Source organism: Magnolia sinica, chromosome 14 (genome assembly GCF_029962835.1).
Source record: "Magnolia sinica isolate HGM2019 chromosome 14, MsV1, whole genome shotgun sequence".
Classification (NCBI taxonomy): Eukaryota; Viridiplantae; Streptophyta; class Magnoliopsida; order Magnoliales; family Magnoliaceae; genus Magnolia; species Magnolia sinica.
Window position 1 is genome coordinate 5,621,570 of NC_080586.1, and position 19,520 is coordinate 5,641,089.

At 41.7% G+C, this 19,520-nt stretch overlaps 1 protein-coding gene across 12 annotated transcripts; it reads right to left on the reverse strand.

Annotated features, from left to right (window-relative positions):
* Window positions 1-968: 968 nt before the first annotated feature.
* LOC131225271 (uncharacterized) lies at window positions 969-19,150 on the reverse strand. 12 transcript variants are annotated; one of them, XR_009161276.1, is made up of 7 exons: window positions 18,845-19,117; window positions 18,664-18,746; window positions 5,967-6,053; window positions 5,792-5,879; window positions 3,647-3,730; window positions 2,952-3,069; window positions 969-1,384 (listed from the first exon to the last, which is right to left on the reverse strand). XR_009161276.1 is itself a non-coding variant. In XM_058220778.1 (5 exons), exons 2-5 carry the CDS (start codon window positions 18,721-18,723, stop codon window positions 1,360-1,362), a joined length of 294 nt encoding a protein of 97 aa, XP_058076761.1. In that variant the 5' UTR covers window positions 18,724-18,746; window positions 18,845-19,103; the 3' UTR covers window positions 969-1,359. The 12 variants fall into 12 exon arrangements, 4 of the variants coding, with proteins under 4 accessions (XP_058076761.1, XP_058076759.1, XP_058076760.1 ...); XR_009161279.1 differs by lacking the exon at window positions 5,967-6,053 and having other exon boundaries at window positions 5,792-5,872; window positions 18,845-19,108; XR_009161275.1 differs by lacking the exon at window positions 5,967-6,053 and having other exon boundaries at window positions 18,845-19,107.
* Between the last annotated feature and the right edge of the window lie 370 nt (window positions 19,151-19,520).

Consider the following 19,520-nt stretch of genomic DNA (forward strand, 5'->3'; position numbering starts at 1 on the left):
ACACGCCCAACTTGGGTGAAGAAGGCACCCAAAAATCAGTCCATTCCATAACTCAGATGGCTCACAACAACATGAATTCAAAGGTTTTAGGTGTGATTTCACATTGTTCCCTGTGGGGTAGCCAACCAGCGTTTTGGGTCAGTCTGATTTTCAGGCTGTGCGGCAAAACTGAGACAACACAACTGATGAACGGTTTGGATTCCATGCACGCATCACGGTAGGCCCCACAGAACCTGACTCGTATGGGAACTCGCATACGCAGGAACGTACGTGATCATTACCTCATTCTTTGGTGTGTTTAAATCTGTATTTTTCGGTAGGTAAGCTGTAATATCAGACCAGTGACCATACAAAAAGAGATAACTGATAAGAAAGAGAGGTATAAATTGAGAAATTCTCCAATGCAAACTCAGAGTATCAGGTAAGCTGGACAGTTCAATAGACTGATCTTAGCTGTCCATTAAATCTAGAATAGCTTCAATGGCTACGATGCAAAAATAAGACCGATCGGATAAGAAAGTCCATCTTTAATTTGGCCTTATCTTTTGCAGCCATTCTTTTTCCAACCCATGGAAGGTATGGTTAGGATTGTCTAACATAAGTAATTCTTCATAATCACACGTAATATATGATGGGAACCATAAAATAGTTGGATCGATTGTTGATCTTTACCATTCATATTAGAGGCTATTGATCAAATGGTTACGATTTTCAGATTGGTGTGACATTTGCATGGGAGGCCATGAAATGTGATTTGGGCCTAATGGACAGTCTAGATCAATGGATTGAATTGTTTAAGTGTCCCATAGCAACTAAGAGCACTGGAGCATCTCTAAAATAAGAAGAGAAACTTGATTACAGTTTTCAAATAGAACTACTTGAATGTTGATTATAACTGGTCAAAGAAAACGATCAAGCTGGCCACCGACTTTAAAGACGATAGCTTTGGGTGGTTAGTCAAAAAGATCGACAGACTAAACAGAGTCCACCAAATTAATAAATAGCAATTTAAGATCTTGATAAGTATCTGTTTGGCTGCTAATGAGAACTGCTACTGGGTGAGACAGCTACTTACATTATACTATTAGTTATAGAAAAGGCTGGACACTAATCGCGTTGCTTTCATCAGCTAATCTGGCCCCAGTTTGGCGATTAGACGACAACGGGTCAGCATCAAGAAAACTCCAAGAAAGCATTGATAGTGGCCACCGAATAATGTCCATGCGCGAGCCCAAGAAGTGGTTTATTTGAGATAGGGTAACGATGACGCCACTGGCAGTGTCTCAAAGGCAAGGACCCGAATGAAAGCCACCGCGTTCTACGCACATGGCCGACAAGATGTCGACGCAATGATTACTCTCATTTGAATTCCAAGATGACCCACCTGTGAATTCCAAGAGATGGGATGGATTTAACTTGAATTAGATTAAACTCAAGGCAGGCGGTAACACAACCAAAGGGATGAAATTCTCAAAAATGAAGTTAAGAGTCCTATGTTGCCTTGGAAGCCTGTTCGGCACCATTCGGCCTATAGAAAGGGCATTCTCCATGCTTGTAAGTACCCCGTTGCACCCGCCCTTGAACCCTAAAGAAGCTCTTTCACACAATCCGCTGCCTATATGAATCGATTTCTCAGATCTAAATGACCCGAACATGAGGCTAGACCAAGGTTACCTGGATCGTGGGTAACTTCGGTACATGGTACAGGAATTGATACACAGTACACTAGGATCATGTGGGTTGCTGTAATACATACACTAGGTGAATGCAATATACTTTCATATATGAATATTATTATTATTATATACACCAAATTCATAGTATTATATTATATGCATGCTACTAAAAAAATCAAAGTATAAAATCTCTACATTGTAAATTTAACTTGCAGTACGACTTAATCAACGGTGAGAATATAGCTAAAAATAACAGACCAGAATGCTAAGGAACCATAATCCAGATCGTCGAGTCTGAATGGAAAACATAGGGAGTTTGGTGATTTAGGTAACACTGAGCTAGACTAATGAGGTAGCTGCAAGCCTAAGCTTTGATGCCTGAATTTAGGAGATGGCATTCATAAACAAGTCCTTTTTTATGTGTGAAGGGTTGGGGCATTTGATGGAGGAGATTTACCATTGACAAGGCTTCTGCACGGGAAATAGCAACAGGAAAGGATGAATAACTTATTGTCGGAAGAAGGGGCAACATGAGTGCAATACAAAAGGCAATGTCATGATTTGTGCACATGTATGATGATGGCCACACACATAATGAGCATGTGATATGGTCATTATACCACCAGAAGGGAACAAGGTCTAGCGTCCATTTGGATGCACCCTCCAAAGGGCCATTTGAGGTGTCGACCCCTTTTTGAGCCGAACTGGTGCATTGATGTGTGTTTGGATGCACTTCGCAAACCCCATTTCACCATCCTACTCGACAAAATAGGTGCTAAAATGTTTATGTTAAGTTAACCAAAAAAGCAGGCTTCAGACCCCATTTTGAGGAAACCTCCTTTCACTAAGTGTGTCCAAAACAGACCCTTACGATGAACATCAAAGGTGCATTCGGATGCACTATCGAATTGAATTGCAATTGCTAGTCTCAAAATTGCATATTTGAGGGTCTAGGCTCAAAATTGCATTTACACTACTTTCTAGTTAGACTTCAAGAAACGTAACTGGAATTTGAGGGCTACTTTCTCATTAAGCCATTTCCACTTTATTACACTGCATGTTTGCAATTCAATGCGCTTGTGCATCCAAACACAGCCTAAGATATTCCTGCTCAAACTGGAGAACACCAATTAGTAATTTCTGGGGTGAAAAGAATCTCAAACCAACATAGTTTTGGAGCAGCAAATCCAACAATACAGAAACCTTAATTATAATAATTTTCATGATGGAAAAAGAAGGCCAGCAAAGAACAGAGAAGGTGACTAAACAACATACTCATCATAAGCCAGCTCCCAACTCTTAAATTGTGAGTGTGGCCGCGAAAGAGAGTCGACTTTCTTTTGTAGCTGGCCCACTCTGTGCTGATGAACGTGCCAATCGGATGCTCGAGCAACTGGAACCTGAACAATGACAATTCTTAAGTAATTAAATGCATGAGGAAATTATGGGGTCACTCATCAAAAGAACATACAGCTTTCTGACATGCAGGACTTTGTGCATGTGATCCAGACCATTGATCACTGTGGACAGAGGATGCCCCAAAACCCTCTTAGATGGAAGATCCTAACACTTGGTCTTTGAAGTTCTTCTAGTTGAATGTGGACTTTTGCCTTTTCTTTTCCTAATAATATCTTCTTGTAGGCCACTAATCAAAGGAGTAGACCTTGGGGAGATTATTTTGGGTATTCCCTCATCCACAGTGGGCCCATCTGATCAATGGGCTGGATCACCACCCATGGGTCACACAAGGAATCCTGTACGTCAGAAAACTGTATGTTCTCCAACATGTAGGACCCTATAATTCCCTGGGTTGGCAATGAGGACTTCTAAACTGGCTTTAGCGTTCTCTATGACCATTCGCCTCAACCAATCAGTTTGGACAGAGCTGACATTACGAGCTTGCCCCAGATTTTTTATACCAGTATGTTCAATGTTCACATCAACTGAATCATGAGGATCGAGGAACCAACCTTTCCACAGACACACTCGGCCGGTGTCCTCAATCCAGGATGTGAATATATTCCCTCGAAAATTTCAAAGCCCACGACCAACTCCTGCATTTGACACCATAGAGTAGATCGGAAGACACCATATGATTCAAAATATAACATAAGATATCCAAGGGACTGCCTGGACACAGATTGAAAAGAGAGAAACTTCAAACAAGAACAATCATTGAATGCTTGGACTGTAATGTGACATGTTCATCCCGTGACATGATGACAATCCATTGTTGAATCTTCGGAGAGAAATCCGGGGAGTTGGATCCGATAACATGTGATTTTGGGAACTAGAGATTTAAAAGAAGAAGCTAGTGTTTCTTTTGGTGGACTGAGGTCTGACACAATATATAGCTACCCAATAAAATTACGATAAATCTTAGAAATTGTATTGGAAAATTAACATAATATTTACATCTAATAACCCATAACCAAACCAGTTTTAGAAATCGTAAGTCACATCTGTATTAATGATAAAATCCACAATGTTATTTATACAAAGGCCCATGAACACTCGATTTCAGGTCCCTTTTCCATTTATTATTAAACGAAACTTGGAAGGCTTCTAGTGGTACGGTTGGGAATCTATGAGGTACAGTGGACCATTTTCCAAAGGACAACAATAGCCAAAAGAGGAAAGATAATGCCCCAGAAAACAGAATTATCATGTGGAGCACAAAACTATACATAGACAAGATATGAAACAGAGAAAGCACAGTTGAAAGAGACAAAATGCTACAATGATGGCCAGATATGATAATAGGCCTGATATTTCCAGAAGAGGTGCACTCCAGCTTACAATATGTGTGGCCTACATGATTTATACAGGACATCCAACCCATCCACCAGATGCATGAGCTCATATTAACCCCAGATATAAAAAATGAACCAATCCAACACTCAGATGGGCCACACCACATGGAGAAATATCAGAGGGAACACCCACCTTTTATTTGCACCAGGCGTACCTGAGTGGCAAAACAGCCTGATTTTGGGCCTTCATCCATACCAGATGAAGGGTCTGAGACTCTGAATGGAATGGATTGCAGATACACCACACGGTGGGGCCCCAATTCAAATCAATGCCATGTTGTGGCCCTCTTGAGTTTTGGATTGGGCTAATGTTTGGACTTTGGATCACTGGGGTAACTTGACGCCATGCATCTGATGGACATGTCAGATGTCATTAATACATCACATGGGCTCCAATTCTGTCCGGTACCACCTGGGTGCGCCCCTTTCCAGAATGTAACAACACATAAAAATAAAAATAAAACAGATATGCATATTAGTTTGTGGAGGAGAGAGATGTCTGAAGTCAAAAAAAAAAAAACATATATGCACTCTGTGCATGCAAGAGTTCAATTGCTGATGATCAAATAGCCACTCAATCAAATATCAGCGAGCATGGCTCATGCTATTTCTAATTTGAGGAAATGAAACCAACAAAAACAATGGAATAAAGAAAAGGTGGGTCCTGATTCATGCCTCAGTGGTAGATTCACAAGAGTTTCAACACGAGGTTATGGGTTCGAGTACCCATTGAGGTGTAGTGCGTGTGTTTAAAAAAAAAGAAAAAAAAGAAGGTATTTTGTAACAATCACAGTACCCTTTTAGTTTGCCACATGGCAACTAAGCTAAACAATTCTCGATGTAGGGGATTTCGCCCAAATAGTAACGTAATGTAACTCACCTTTGTAAACATGAAGCCAGTGCCCAAAGGCCAATAAAGCATTGATGAAGATTTCGGAATATAAGTGAGAACATACTAAAAGGTGTTAAAATTTAAGGTTCCGTTTGGGTGGGGAATCCAGCATAATCAGGATAAAGTCTAATCTGGATTTTGACAGGCCCCATTGCCCTCCACATTGGATTCACTATGCTTAAGAGACGCTTTCGCAGCACTTCAAGTTTTTTCTAAAACTTCGTTAATTGTATTTGTGCAAAGGAAAGTGACAGTTTAGAGCGACGAATCAGATGTGGAGGGCATGGGGCCTACCAAAATCAAGATTAGGCTTTAGTACTGATTTGGTAGGATCCCCTACCCAAAACAAACCCTAAAACACCATCAAGTAAAACTGAAATCCTGTATTCACACGTGGGAAATTAACTAACCATGGGATGCAAAGATAACTAAAAATGCACCGGAAGATCCCTCCACTGAGCAAGAAGCTTCACTTCCACCAGCATGTATAGCTGAAGTCTGTAGATGATTAGTACTGATATTTTCAGGGCGTACTTAAGCAATGATGTTTGTACTTGTAGGGCCCACATAAATGTATAGCCTTACCCATCTACATGCCAGCAGACATGCCAATATGGCCCACGTATGAAAGAATGGAGCGGTCCATTGGGTTGGAGGCGCTGTGTGGGTGCCCTGGCAAAAATATAGGCAGGTGCACTTAATCATTGGGCAATAGTACATGCAACAAATAGATGGCAACCCAGTGTGGCCCACCTATGTTCTTGCAAACATGTGCTATATTGGCAAATGTATTGGCGTCTAGATGGGTAGGGGTGATACGTGCATGTGGGCTCATCAAACCTTGATAAGTAACACCAAAGTTTGAATTGAATCTCAAATACCATGTATAGATGTATGTACTATATATAGATGCATGTGTGTGTGTGTGTATGTAAGCATGTGTGTGGTAATATCCTTCATTCATCAGAAATTCAGAATTGATTGTAACATTTTAGATGGGGAGTATACCAGGCAATGAGTAAATAAGTTCTAAATCTTCTTCATTTATTTTATTTTATTTTATCTTTATTCTTAGATTTGTTATTTACAATCTTCTTGCTTGTTTTCACCTCAATGATAATGCGCATGCTCTGCTCCAACTTTCAAGCTAGCATAGTAAAGCACTGTCTCAAGTTCAGAAACTCAGTGTAAGACTTGTTAAGTGCACAAGTATGCAGTGAAAATCCCAAAGGAGAAAGGTCAACTAGAGGGTTGGAAATTGGAATCTGAAATGTCGTCAGAATCAGGAGGAGAACGTTGTGATTCATAACCAGCGACAGAGGATGGTGACGACCAGCGGCACGGGAGAATGGGGAACGGGGCTGACATGGCTAGTGGGTTCCAGACGGTTGTGGATCATGTTGAGGATGGCTACCACGTGGACAATACTATCCAACTCCAATCTCTGACGCGGGATTCATCTCACGAGATAAGGATTTTATCATTACAATGTCATTAACATGAACCACAGACAATGTCAATGAAGGAATATGAGCACCAAACAGGACGCCATGATGAGGAATACCAAAACCCACAATAAGCATCATCTAGTATAATACAGTGTCTCAAATGAATAACTATCAAAAGGTATAACTTGGGAATACTCATCCCTCCACTAGACTCCCATGGCCTTGTCAAGCCTGTAGTTGCATGATCAAGTGGGCTCCAATGATTAACGGTCTAAAATGGCTTGATCAAGTGGGCCGCGTGTGGTGGACCCACATGAACATAAAGTGTGCTGAACGTTGGGCATGATTACAGCCCCGAGATGGTGCAGATGGGCCACGCGCCACGCATGTGAACTTCCAAGCATGATGATAGATTTGTGTTGGGGATGGCTGCCACATGGAGAAACAAACGGATGAAATGTTATTGAGTTGTGATAAAGCTGGTGAAGGCATTAATGAGAATCAGGAAAGGAAAGACTCCTCAACAAGTGTTGCATTAGGTGGGGAGGATGCATGTCGAGTAGGGGAAGGCACATGTTGTTCTCATGCTAGAAGCGATGGTGGCGAGGAGATATTGCATGGGCCACGCATGTGAACTTCCAAGCATGATGATAGATTTGTGTTGAGGATGGCTGCCACATGGAGAAACAAACGAATGAAATGTTATTGAGTTGTGATAAAGCTGGTGAAGGCATTAATGAGAATCAGGAAAGGAAAGACTCCTCAACAAGTGTTGCATTAGGTGGGGATATTTATATGGCCACAAAAGTTTTGCATCGATCTAATATTTTGGTGTTTTCACTTCATCCTAGTAAAAATAACCTTATAAACAGTTTGGATGGCATATAAACATCAAGACGCCTAGGAAGGTTTCAACTGTAGGAATTTCTTTCTCCACTGTTTCATCTTGTATGGCCGATTTGAGTTTTTTATCATCCTAATTTTTGGTTACGTCTTAAAATGAGCTCTAAAAATGGATGAATGGATTGGAATTCTTATAAATATCATGGTGGACCCCACCATACATCCCAGCCGAGTAGGGGAAGGCACGTGTTGTTCTCATGCTAGAAGCAATGGTGGCGAGGAGATATTGCATGCTGACATAATCCCTTTTAAGAAGAGATTGCAAGTCCGCAACTCCCGTTTATTCTTGATTTATCTCCACAACTCGTATTGTGAGATAAGTTACAAGACAAAGCTAGAGTGAGAATGCAAGAAGACTCGAATGAGTTAGTCATCTCAAGAGAGGTCGTTCCAATGTTTGGCTTTGCGAAGGCATGTGGCATACACAGGAGGGATGGCTAGGATGCTTCATACATGTGTAGACACAAGATCAGTAGGACTTTTGATAGGCAAGGATTGCACAAGGGAGATAAGCCCGACTATCAATAAGGAGCAATCCAAGCATGGGAGGTTCAAGAGTGAAAGACAACAAAGAGGAAGCATAGGGGTAACTCATAGCATAATTGGCAGAGGAGCCATGCCTATCACCTTGAAGGAATTCACCATGTAACCCCATAGCCTGCCTCATATTAGTGTTGTCCTCTTTTTCATCTTCCGACACTTCTTCCAAAGAGATTCGCCGCTTTTGGTCGGTCCCGTGGTCAAGGCTAAGATGAAGTGGGTGAAGAAACAAGGAGATGAAGTTTGTATAAGGGAAGCTATAATGGTTGGAGAACGGAATTTAAATAAGAAATTAGAGGAAGCCTCAATCGTGAATGAGAAATGCAGAGCTCTGCCAGATGGGAATATGAGCTGCATGCTTGGACTGTCATTCGACGAAGAAAACTGCGAGCTGGATAATCTATTCACTGAATTGGAGGAGAAAGACAGATCCAAGAGAAGTAATCTATTCACCATATTCCTCTTCTGCAAATTGTCGATTGTCAAGACCTTCTTTCTCCTCACAAGCCAAGCAAAAACAGCTACTTGGGGTGAGCCCCATAAGACCAAAATTGAAAGGCAAACCGCTTCGACTAACCAAACACGTAAAAAGCAAGCAGCTTGTAGAACAACTTGACCGAAAATTGGCCTGAGCTATGAAACTTCCACACAATAGAATCAGAATCGCTTTGTGACCCCTCCCCCCCCCAGTTGACAACTCAGTAAAGTAATCAAATCCTTTGTCTTATCATCTGTGAGGTCCTCCAGCAGGGTGGAGTCCTTGAAGACCCAATCTCAGAGTAACAATCAGCCACCAACAAGTCAGGGCGGGATGCAAGGCTCGCTAAAACTGGAAAATCGGTGCAGAGCGGATCCTCACCACACCAACAATCATCCCGAAACCGCATCTTAGAACCGTCACCCACTGAGAACATTACACCTTACCAAAACGTATCCCGTATCGACATAATTGACTTCCAAACTCGAGAAGCCCTATAGAGTTCCCATCCCCCCATAGAAGAGTCGTACTTATAAGAGATAATGTCTCGCCACATACAACCTTCCTCAGTTCCGAACCTCCAAAGCCATTTGCCCAATAAAGTCGAATTCATGTACTTAAGCAAGAGCAAGCCAACTCCACCTTGCTCAATAGGTTTACAAACATCTTCCCATTTTAAAAGATGAAACTTGAAACCTTTGTCGAATCCCTTCCACAAGAAGTCTCTCCTCAGATTCTCCAATCTGACTGGCACGACTTGCGAACATCTAAATAGAGACGTGAAATAGAGCGGCCTGTTAGAGAAGGCTGTCTTAATCAAGGTAATGCGACCCCCTAATGATAAGTAACGACCTCTCCACTTGCACAGGATACTCTCAATTCTCTCTACCACCTTATCCCAAATATGGGATGCCGGTTTCCCTACACAAAGAGGAAGCCTGAGGTAAACAGAAGGGAAGGACCCAACCTTGCACCGAAAGGAAGTCGCCAACCGATCTAACTCTACCTCTGAAAGATGAATACGTAGGAGCTCACTTTTCGCCACGTTAATTTTCAGCCAGAAATCACTTCAAAACAAATGATCACTTTCCATAAGTCTTCCACCATTGCACTGTTTGCCTCACAGAAGACCAAGGTGTCGTCTGCAAACTGAAGATGAGAAACTGGGACCGACATACTACCCACCGAAAACCCTAGAAGAACCCAACTGCTTAGGCTTTGGCTAGCATACAACCGAAGGCCTTTGCTATCACTAGGAAGAGATATGGGGACAAAGAGTCCCCTCGCCGAAAGCCCCTAAAGGCTTTGGGAGAGCCATTGACTAGGACCAAAAACGAAGGGGATCCAACACAAGTACGAATCCACTTCCTCCATTTGAACCACAACCCATCCAGCCCAGCATATAATTCAAGAAGTCCCATTCAACAAGGTCATAAGCCTTCACCACATCTAGCTTGCACACCACCCCCGCCTTTTTCTGCTCGTGCACGATCAAAGCCATATCTGTAATCTACATACCTTCAACGAAGGTCCCCTGGTTCGAAGAGATCACTTTGCCTACAACCTTCTTAAATCAGACACTAGGGCTTTGGCTAGGATTTTATACGGCCTTCTAAGAAGGCTGATAAGACAGAAATCCTTGAGTTCTTCAGCTCCCACCACCTTAGGAACGAGCGCAATAAAAGAGGCACCTAATTCCGACGAGAGGGACCCCTCCAGAAAGAATTCCTTAATGAAATCCAACAAGTCCCTCTTCACCAAACTCTAGAAAGCCTGGAAAAAACCTATGGGAAACCAATCAAGTCCGGGAAATTTATCCCTCCCCATGCTAAACACTGCTTCCTTAATCTCTTCTTCGGAAAATTGAATTTCTAGGGCTAACACCTCCTCTTCTGAAAATCTGTCGAAGTCCAAAAAGTCCAGTCTCAAGCGGGACCATCAGTCTGAAGTAAAAAAAACCTATGGTAGAAACCTACTATAACCTCGCATATATCTTCCTTCTTATCAAGCATTTCACCTTCAACCACAAGAGACAAGATCCAATTATATCTAGCTCTCGTCGACACAACATTGTGAAAGAATCTCGTATTTTTATCCCATTCTTTCAACCACATCGCCCACGAATGTTGCCTCCATTTGATTTCTTTCTCTTTTAAAAATTTAGAGTACTCTGCTTCCCCCGAGTCTCAATCTCCTTAGCAGAGACCTCGCCCCCTTCCTCTTTAACATCAATGGAATGAATTTGCTCTAGCAACTCAGCTGCCTTAACTTCTCTGGCCCCAAAGACTTGTTTGTTCCATTCTTTTAACTTCCCCTTGAGGAGCTTCAGCTTCTTGTGCAACTTAGAACCTGCTTTATCTTCCACAATGAAGGAGTTCCACCAACCTTCCACAAGGTCCCTGAAGCCCTCAACCTCCACCCACATCAACTCAAATCTGAACGGTTTTGGGCCCCAACTTTCCTTTGGGATCTGTAGCAAGATAGGACAATGATCTGAAAGCATTCTAGGAAGACCTTGGATTTTAGTCACAGGGAACTTAGCAATCCATTCTGCAAACACCAGGAATCTATCAAGACACGACATCATCGGAGGCAAGGGATCATTCAACCACGTAAACAGGGCTCCTGACATTGGAATGTCCACCAACTCTTCCTATTGAATCCAAAAAGAAAAATCCCTCATACTTCTTGTTATATAGGATCCACTAGTCTTCTCATGGCTAAACCAAATGACGTTAAAGTCTCCCCCTAAGCACCAAGGACCTGACCACCTAGCAGGAATTGATCCCAACTCCTTTAAAAAATCACTTCTTCTGTTCGGTCTACATGGGCCATACACACCAGTAAACAAGCTCTTAAAGCTTGGACCTAATGCACAAGTTGCACTAACATCCTCTCCAACTTCCGACTCCTCGTTGATAGCTTGGACCTCCACGTACAGCCCCCAATAGCCATAAGAACCTCCTTGTTCCACAGCTTAAGAGGGATACCGGAGAACAAAAACCATGCTAGTTCGCTACCTAGGATAGAGCCCTCCTCCCATCTGTGAATAGAGAGGGTAGGGCTGTCTTTGAAAATCACCCCTGCCATGACCATCTAGTCAATGTAAGTCTCTGGCTTTGCCAAGATCCAAACCTCTTATGCCGAGATGGGCTTGTTCCTATAGGCGCACTCCTCAAGCATACAGCATGCCCTCAGTCAAACCCTCAACTCGAAAAGACGAGCCCCTTCCCGGGTGATGGCAATCACCGACCACTGAAAGGAAGGCCTAGCTATCTCCACCATCACCGAATCAACGTACACTACAGGATCAATTGAAGAATGTTTCTTCCAAACTATCCTACTCTCTTGGATTGGTTCCTCCTCTATTTTAACGCAACATGACCCTTCCTCCACCTGAGGATTAGACCCCTTCCATGACGGGACCTCCTTAAAGGATTGAGGTCTCTCTATTCTGTCTCCCTCTATAGCATCGCCTTCGGCTTTCATTTCTTCTTGCTCCTTACCCTACACCACATCTCCCTTACCACCCCGATTCCTCAAAACTTGACCTCGTTTTCGAATGTCAACCTTCCTTGCCTTCTTAGTTTTTGCCTCCCTAATAGCAGTCTTGGGACCATACTTAGCCTTTTGGACCAGCATCCTTCTTCCACCAAAACTCTCACCATTGAGGGTATCTATTTCTTCTTTGACCTCCTCCTTCCTTCGCATCCAAATAAAAGAGAACCCTCTCAGAACCCTTGTGTTATGGCATCTGTGGATGACCACCTCCACTACTTGTCCTACCCTCCCAAAGACGAGAGAAGTTGATTGGGAGCCAACCTACCGGGTACTCAGAAACGAAGAGGGTCAGTGCTACTGTAATGGAGTTCTGGAGAACCTTCTGGACAGAGACTCTATTGCCTCGTCTCCCTGCTACCTAATTCCACTCTCATTTGTACCTGAGATAAGAAGTGTCCTCATCCCCTTTCACCCCTTTGCCTTTGTTATTCTTCCCCTGCTTCGAAGATTCTCCATCATCACCATCACCCTTCTCAGAGCTATGCTTTGAAACCCCGACCCTGGAAGAAATTCTACTATATGTGGCTACTCCCCTGGAGATAGAGCAGCCTCTACTGTTGTCGGATTGCCTTCCGGACGATCTGCTTCCCGTTGGATGCCGAGCTCCAGCCTCTCCTAAACTACCAGCATCATGCGGCATGTATTGAAACTTTTTGAGTTAGACAATTGAGAATTTTAATCGCAATTAAGACATGACCATACGTGAATTGCTTGGTGAATTATGAGAAGGCAGCAAAATCAGTTGGATCAAAGCTGAGAACAAGGAGGGAGGGAGGGAAACAGGGTAAATCAGCTGCACAATGAAGATAGTGTCATGGAATTTTAGAGGACATGGTCACCCTAATCATAGGCTTCCGGTTAGAGATCTGTTTAGAAGGAACGCTGGCATTGTATTGCTGCAAGAGAAGAAGCTTTAGATAGTGACTGATGCTACGATTGATGGATTGTGGAATTGCATAAACAAGGGGCATGGGTTTTTGCCGGCATTCAGGCTATCAGGGGGGATCATTGTGATGTGGAACAAGGATAGAATCAGGGTGGAGGAGAACCATATTTGGATCTTTTTTAAGTGTCAACCGTTTGTAGGATAATTGGCGAAGATTCATATGGGTGCTGACAGCAGTCTATGGTTCAAGTAACCCAAGTTTAAGGCCGCAATTTTGAAATGAACTAATAGGGATTACATATTCCGTGGGTTGTTGGGGAGACTTTAATATGACAAGATTCTCCTACAAAAAAATTGGGCGGCAGCTTGACTACATTGATGAGGAAATTTGCAGATTCCATTGAGTAGGTTGATTGACCTCCCTATGATTGGGGGGTGTTAACCGTGATCAAACAAACAAGAAAGAATAATTATGTGTAAGCTGGGCAGATTTGTTATATCAGCGGATTGGGAGAGGCACTTTTTGGTGTGGTTTAATAAGTACCTCCGAGACCGGCATCCAATCATGTGCCCATTTGTTTGGATTCAGCAGGTATCTCTATGGGGCCTTTTCTGTTTAGATTTGAAAATTGGTGATTGAAGGAGGGATGCATTTAAGAAATTGCAGGAATGTGAGGTAGAAGTTGGGCAGGATACAGATGCTTTAAAAAACTGAAGTATATTAAGTTGAAACTCAGAGAAAGGAGCGAAGCTAGGTTTGATCAAGCCGGGATGAAGAAAGAGGAGCTTCTAAGCTGAATCGAATCCACAGATAGGGAAAAGGAGGAAAGTTTGTGTAGATGAGAATGTAGCGATCGGAATAGAATGTCTCAAAGTGGATTACATGGTGATTCTGAGAAGAGAGGAAGCTGTGTTGATGCAAAAAATCAAAAGCGACTTGGTGGTTTTTTTTTTTTTTTTTTTTTTTTTTAAGGTGACAAAAACTGATCTTTTTTTCCATGAAATAGCAAATGAATACAATTCATAAGTTGGTTTCAAACAATGCGCTGGTTCTTTCTTTTTCCTTTTTCTTTTTCTTTTCCTTTTTTTTTCCTCCTTTTTTTAGAAAGGTAAAAGAACTTTTATTGAAGAAATGCCACAAAAGGCAAAGAACAACAATTACAACCCTGCCAACCCAAACCAATCACTATGGTTAAAAGCATTTATACAATTGACCCAATATACACCATCTAACTTTGCTCTTTCAAACTTAATCCTATGCAACCTGCTCTTATCAGGGAATGATCAGTTTTCTTTCCCCCCACAAAGCCTAGATGACTGCCAAAAAAATGAACCTTCATATCACCCTTCCATTACTCCCAGCACCTCCCCATGCCAAGCGAGAAAGATCTCATCAATAGACCCAGGTATCACCCAAGAAGTCTCGAAATGGACAAGAAACCTATCCCACACCTTCTGAGCAAATGCACAGTGGATGAACAAATGGTTCACTGACACTACATCCTTCAAACACATGATGTGTCCATTAAGAATCGCCAATGATCTCTTTTATAAATTGTCAATTGTGAGCACCTTATTCCCTTCCATTAACTGGGTAAAAGCTGCCACCTTCGGAGGGCCATACGTGGAAAGTATGGTCAAACGCCCCACCCAAAGAGTTATCGATGAACATCCGATAGAAGAATCGAACAGAAAACTTGTCAGACTTGGCCTTAGACCACACTATTGAGTCCCCCACATCTAAAGATGGTTTAGCTTAATGAAGCCTTCCAAAAGCTGGATGAACTCCTCCGCTTCCTCATCTGTCAAGTTCCTCTTGCAACGAGGGGACCAAACTATGGTGTCTCCGGAGATGAAAAAGCAGCGCACAACGGGAACAATCCCAATCCAGAGCCAATGAAGTAATTATCATAAACTCTTCCAAAAGGGGTCTCTCATCGTACCACAAGTCCCGCCAAAACCGAATTCTTTGCTCGTCACCACAAGAGAGCCGGACCCCCTCCTTGAACATGTTCACTACTCTGCCGACCACCTTCCACATCCCCGAGGCCCTATATAAGGACGAGCCCTTCACCCACCCACTCCCCTTGAATACCATATTTACTTCCAATCACCTCTGCTAGTTGAAGACCACTATCATGTTAGAGATGCAATCATTGATTATTATACGAAATTGCATTCAAAAGAAGTTTGCCATCATCTGCAGTTGGATGGTCTTTCTATCATTGCCCATGGGGTGGTGGAAAAGTTAGAAGCTTTGAAGAGGAGGAAGTGAGGAAAGTGGTGTTTGACATGGATACAGACAAAGTGCTAGGACCATATGACTTCGTGATGACTTTCCTTCAAAAGTGTTGTGATATCATCAAAGTGAATATCATGGTAAGCTTCTTTCTTCTTCTTCTTCTTCTTCTTCTTCTTCTTCTTTTTTTGGAGAGTTTCACCATAGATCCAAGCTAAGCAAGGGTCTAAACTCAACGTTTATTACTCTCATGCCAAAAGTGAGGTCATGATAGAGAACAAGGTATTTAGACCTATTAGTTTGGTGAGCGGATGCCATAAGATTTTAGCTAAAGTACTCTCAATCGGATGGCGCGAAGTATTGGAGTCAATGATCTCACAAATCTAAATGGCTTTTATAAAAGATTGATAGCCTTTGGATGGAATTTTGGAGGCAGATGAGCTTATTAATTCGAGAGATAAAGGTGCCAAGGCGGGAATCTTGTGCAAGATTGATATGGAAAAGGCATAGATAGAAACTTTTTGGCTTATGCTCTAAGAAAAATAGATTTGGTGGGAAGTAGATTGGTTGGATAAAAAATATATCTCATGGAATCATTCTTAATTCTAGTAGATGGGTCGTCAGCTGACTTCTTTCCTAGTTCTAGAGGTCTTTGACAAGGGGACCCTTTGTCACCTCTCCTTTTTTCAGTGATGGAAGGTCTAAGTCTACCCATAACTAGAGCTTCGGAGATCGGCTTGATTAGAGGTTCTCGAATAGGAGAAGTGGAGTTAGATATCTCACAATTATAATTTGCAAATGACACTCTTTTGTCATGTGAGGTACTAGTGGAACAGGTGAGGAACCTACAAGGTACCCTTAGGTGTTTTGAAGCAATGTCGGATCTCTGGGTTAATCTTTAAAAAAATGCTATAGCCAAGGTGGCGGTTGAAGAGGAAGAAAGAAAGCTTTTGGTGAGTAGGATAGCTACAATCACATGAATCTCCCTTGTACGTATACAGGGCTCCCCTTAGAGTTAAGCCGAACATAGCATCCTTTTGGAACCCAATTGTTGAAAGAATTGGAAAAAAAGAAACCATATTTGGGGCTCCCCTACGAGGTAAGCTGAACATGGCATCCTTTTTTAACAGAATAGTTGAAAGGATTGGAAAAAATAAAATAAAAAATGAGCTAGATGGAAAGGTCATTATCTCTCTTTTAGGTGAAGAATTACCCTTATCAAGGCCGCTTTGTCAAACATTCCGGTCTACTTTCTATCCCTGTTCAAAATCCCAGTGGTGGTGGCATCAAAAGATTGAGCACCTTCAAAAAAAAAAAATCTATGGGAAGGAAGAGAGGAAGGAAACAAATTTTTGGGATGAGGTGGAAAAGATTATGAGGGAAGGGGACCTTGGAATTGACAATAATGTGAGAGAGAAAAAAAAAATTTGTTGTTGAGTAAGTGGGGAAAGAGCCAAATGCATTATGGAGATGTTTGGGAAATATGGCCATTCAATATCTCAATTGGAAAGGTCATGGTTGAATGGCTTGATAAGCCCTCCAAGGTTGGAGGCAATCCATTTAGAAGATGCGTTTTTTGGGGATATCATGGGGCAAGTGGTTGGAGAGAAATGCTAGAGTATTTTAGGACAATATCATCGACAAAGGCTATTAAAAGAAGAATTCCCCATATAATAATTAGTTGAACGCTCTTGAAGCTGGAATTCAATGGGATCTCAAAGGCGGACCTCTGGGGGAATTGGAGGACTTTGCAGTTATATGCTTAATGACATACTTATGTCCTTAGTTTTGTATATTTCTTTGATGTTTGTAATGTTGTGCCTGCTATTTGAGTGATGAGTGGGTCACTAAGCTTGGGGCTTGCTATTCTTATTTTTAAGGTTTTTGGTTCCTAAATTAATAAAATCATCATAATTTTTTATAAGTTAAATATAAGGTGTTACACAATCCCCAGACTGAATCACCAACAATCTCATCTAGCCAGCATCACAGATGAGGCCTTTCAACCATCATATGGAAATCTCCCGCATTGAACAACAACAAGCATTCGATTGGTGCAAAATTCTTCATTTTCATTTTCCAATCAAAACCACATAATTTGTAGATTATTTCCTACCATTTAGAAAAGACCATTCAAATTCAAATAAAGTTGCTAATCTTCCTAAATATAAGGGACTTAAATTCAAATATTCAAATGAGGCTACTAATCCTCCTAAATAAAAGCAATTGAAATTCAAATATTCAAATCAGATTCCAATTCAACCAACAAGATAATGTTGGAGAGGTGTGTGGTTATCTAGTGTAACACATGTACACTATTAACCTAATTTGACGTGTTCCATTAGTCCTAGGGCTTTGGCGTATTGGCTAGGTTCTTAACAATTGGCATTAGAGCTGACACCACGTCCTATGTTCAAGTCATAGAAGGGGCAACCTATGGGAAGGGCAACTTGGACAAGAGTGAAAGTCGCCACAACATGGAGAGGGCTACCTAGACAACCAGAGTGCAGCTGCCATGAGTGGAAAGGGCTACCTGGAAAAAAGGCCACAGTGAGTGCCGCTACGGATGTCAGCAGCGGAGTGTGGTGGAATGTTACAATCCCAATGGTTTAATAGCCTTACTTGATGTGTTCCATCAGTCCTAGGGCCTTTCAGTCATCCATCAGTAGGCCCAACTACCCCCCATAACACACAAGATGAACGGTCTGCATCACTGAAATATGAGCCCTACCAGTACATAAAACTGCCAGAACCAGACTGCGACAATTCAAGCCAACCATTTTGTATTTTTCATCCCACACACACTACTGCAGAAAATAGATAAATCTAAGAGAAACCCACAAAGGTAATATCTCGAAAACCCATCTCTCCAAAATCAGCATAAACACAACCCAATATCCAAACATCCTATAAAAAAAAATAATAATAATAATAACCAAAAAGTCTTCAGATCCAAATTCAGGAAAAAAGAAAAACGGTTCACTTTTCCAGTTTCTGAGAACCCAACAATCTGACATCCAATACAGTATCAGATAATCTAAGATACCAAAAGCAAGAAAAATGCATTTGCCAGATAACCGATTTAAGCAAGATCCACCATTAAAAAAATTACAATAAATTAAAAAAATCCAACAAAAATTCAAACCCAGATAGATTTTTAGCTGTATCTTACAGAAAAGGAAAAACCCCATTAATCTATGAGCATGGAAGAGAGACAGAAAACCAACCTTTCTGGCAGAAAATGCAAGGGAACAGTTCATATCGAGGCATGATTGAGGGAGATCCATTTGGAAATCTTCCACTTCAAAAACTACAGAGGAAGAAGAACAAGAAGCGAGTCATTTGTCATTTGATATTCTGTCAGTGTAAGCGCTTGATGCTCGGGCATTGAGAAACTGCTACCCGTACCTGAAAGACGCGACTTTGCCTGTAAGGCTGTAACGAGCCAACTACGATGCTTGTGTTATATCCCCTCCGTTCATCAGCTTTATCAGCGCATTTTAGGACATGATGTACAATATTAAGATCCCAAACCCAAGTGGGCCACAAGAGTGAGGATTGAACGCCTACCGTTAAACCTTCCTGGGGTCATAGATGTTCTCCACGGAGGTGGAAATCACCTTATCGATGGCATCCAAACATCACCATCGACCAGGAAGATTTCAACGGCGGATGCCTCCATTCGGGCTGTTTCCTAGGTGAAGACTGATGAAACAAATGGACGGAGTGGATACAAAACAGATATCACGGTGGGCCCACACAGCTTTGGGTTAGGCAAGTTGGGTATGATGCCCCAAAAGTAAGATTGGTTAGTATTTTTTGCGACCATCAAACAAATGTTTACTTAGTTAAGTAATTAAACACGTTTAGTTTGATTATAATAAATTAGTTAGATTACCATATTTTCTTTCTTGTTAAGATATTTATCCAGGCAAATCTTTGTTGGGATCTCTTACCTCTATCATATATTTTTGTTATTCCTAATAAATTTTAATAAAATAAATCAGGGATATTATACATAATATAATCTTTTGTAATTTAACATGGTTTTAGAGTTATGATCAAAATGTTAGCCTACATCTCT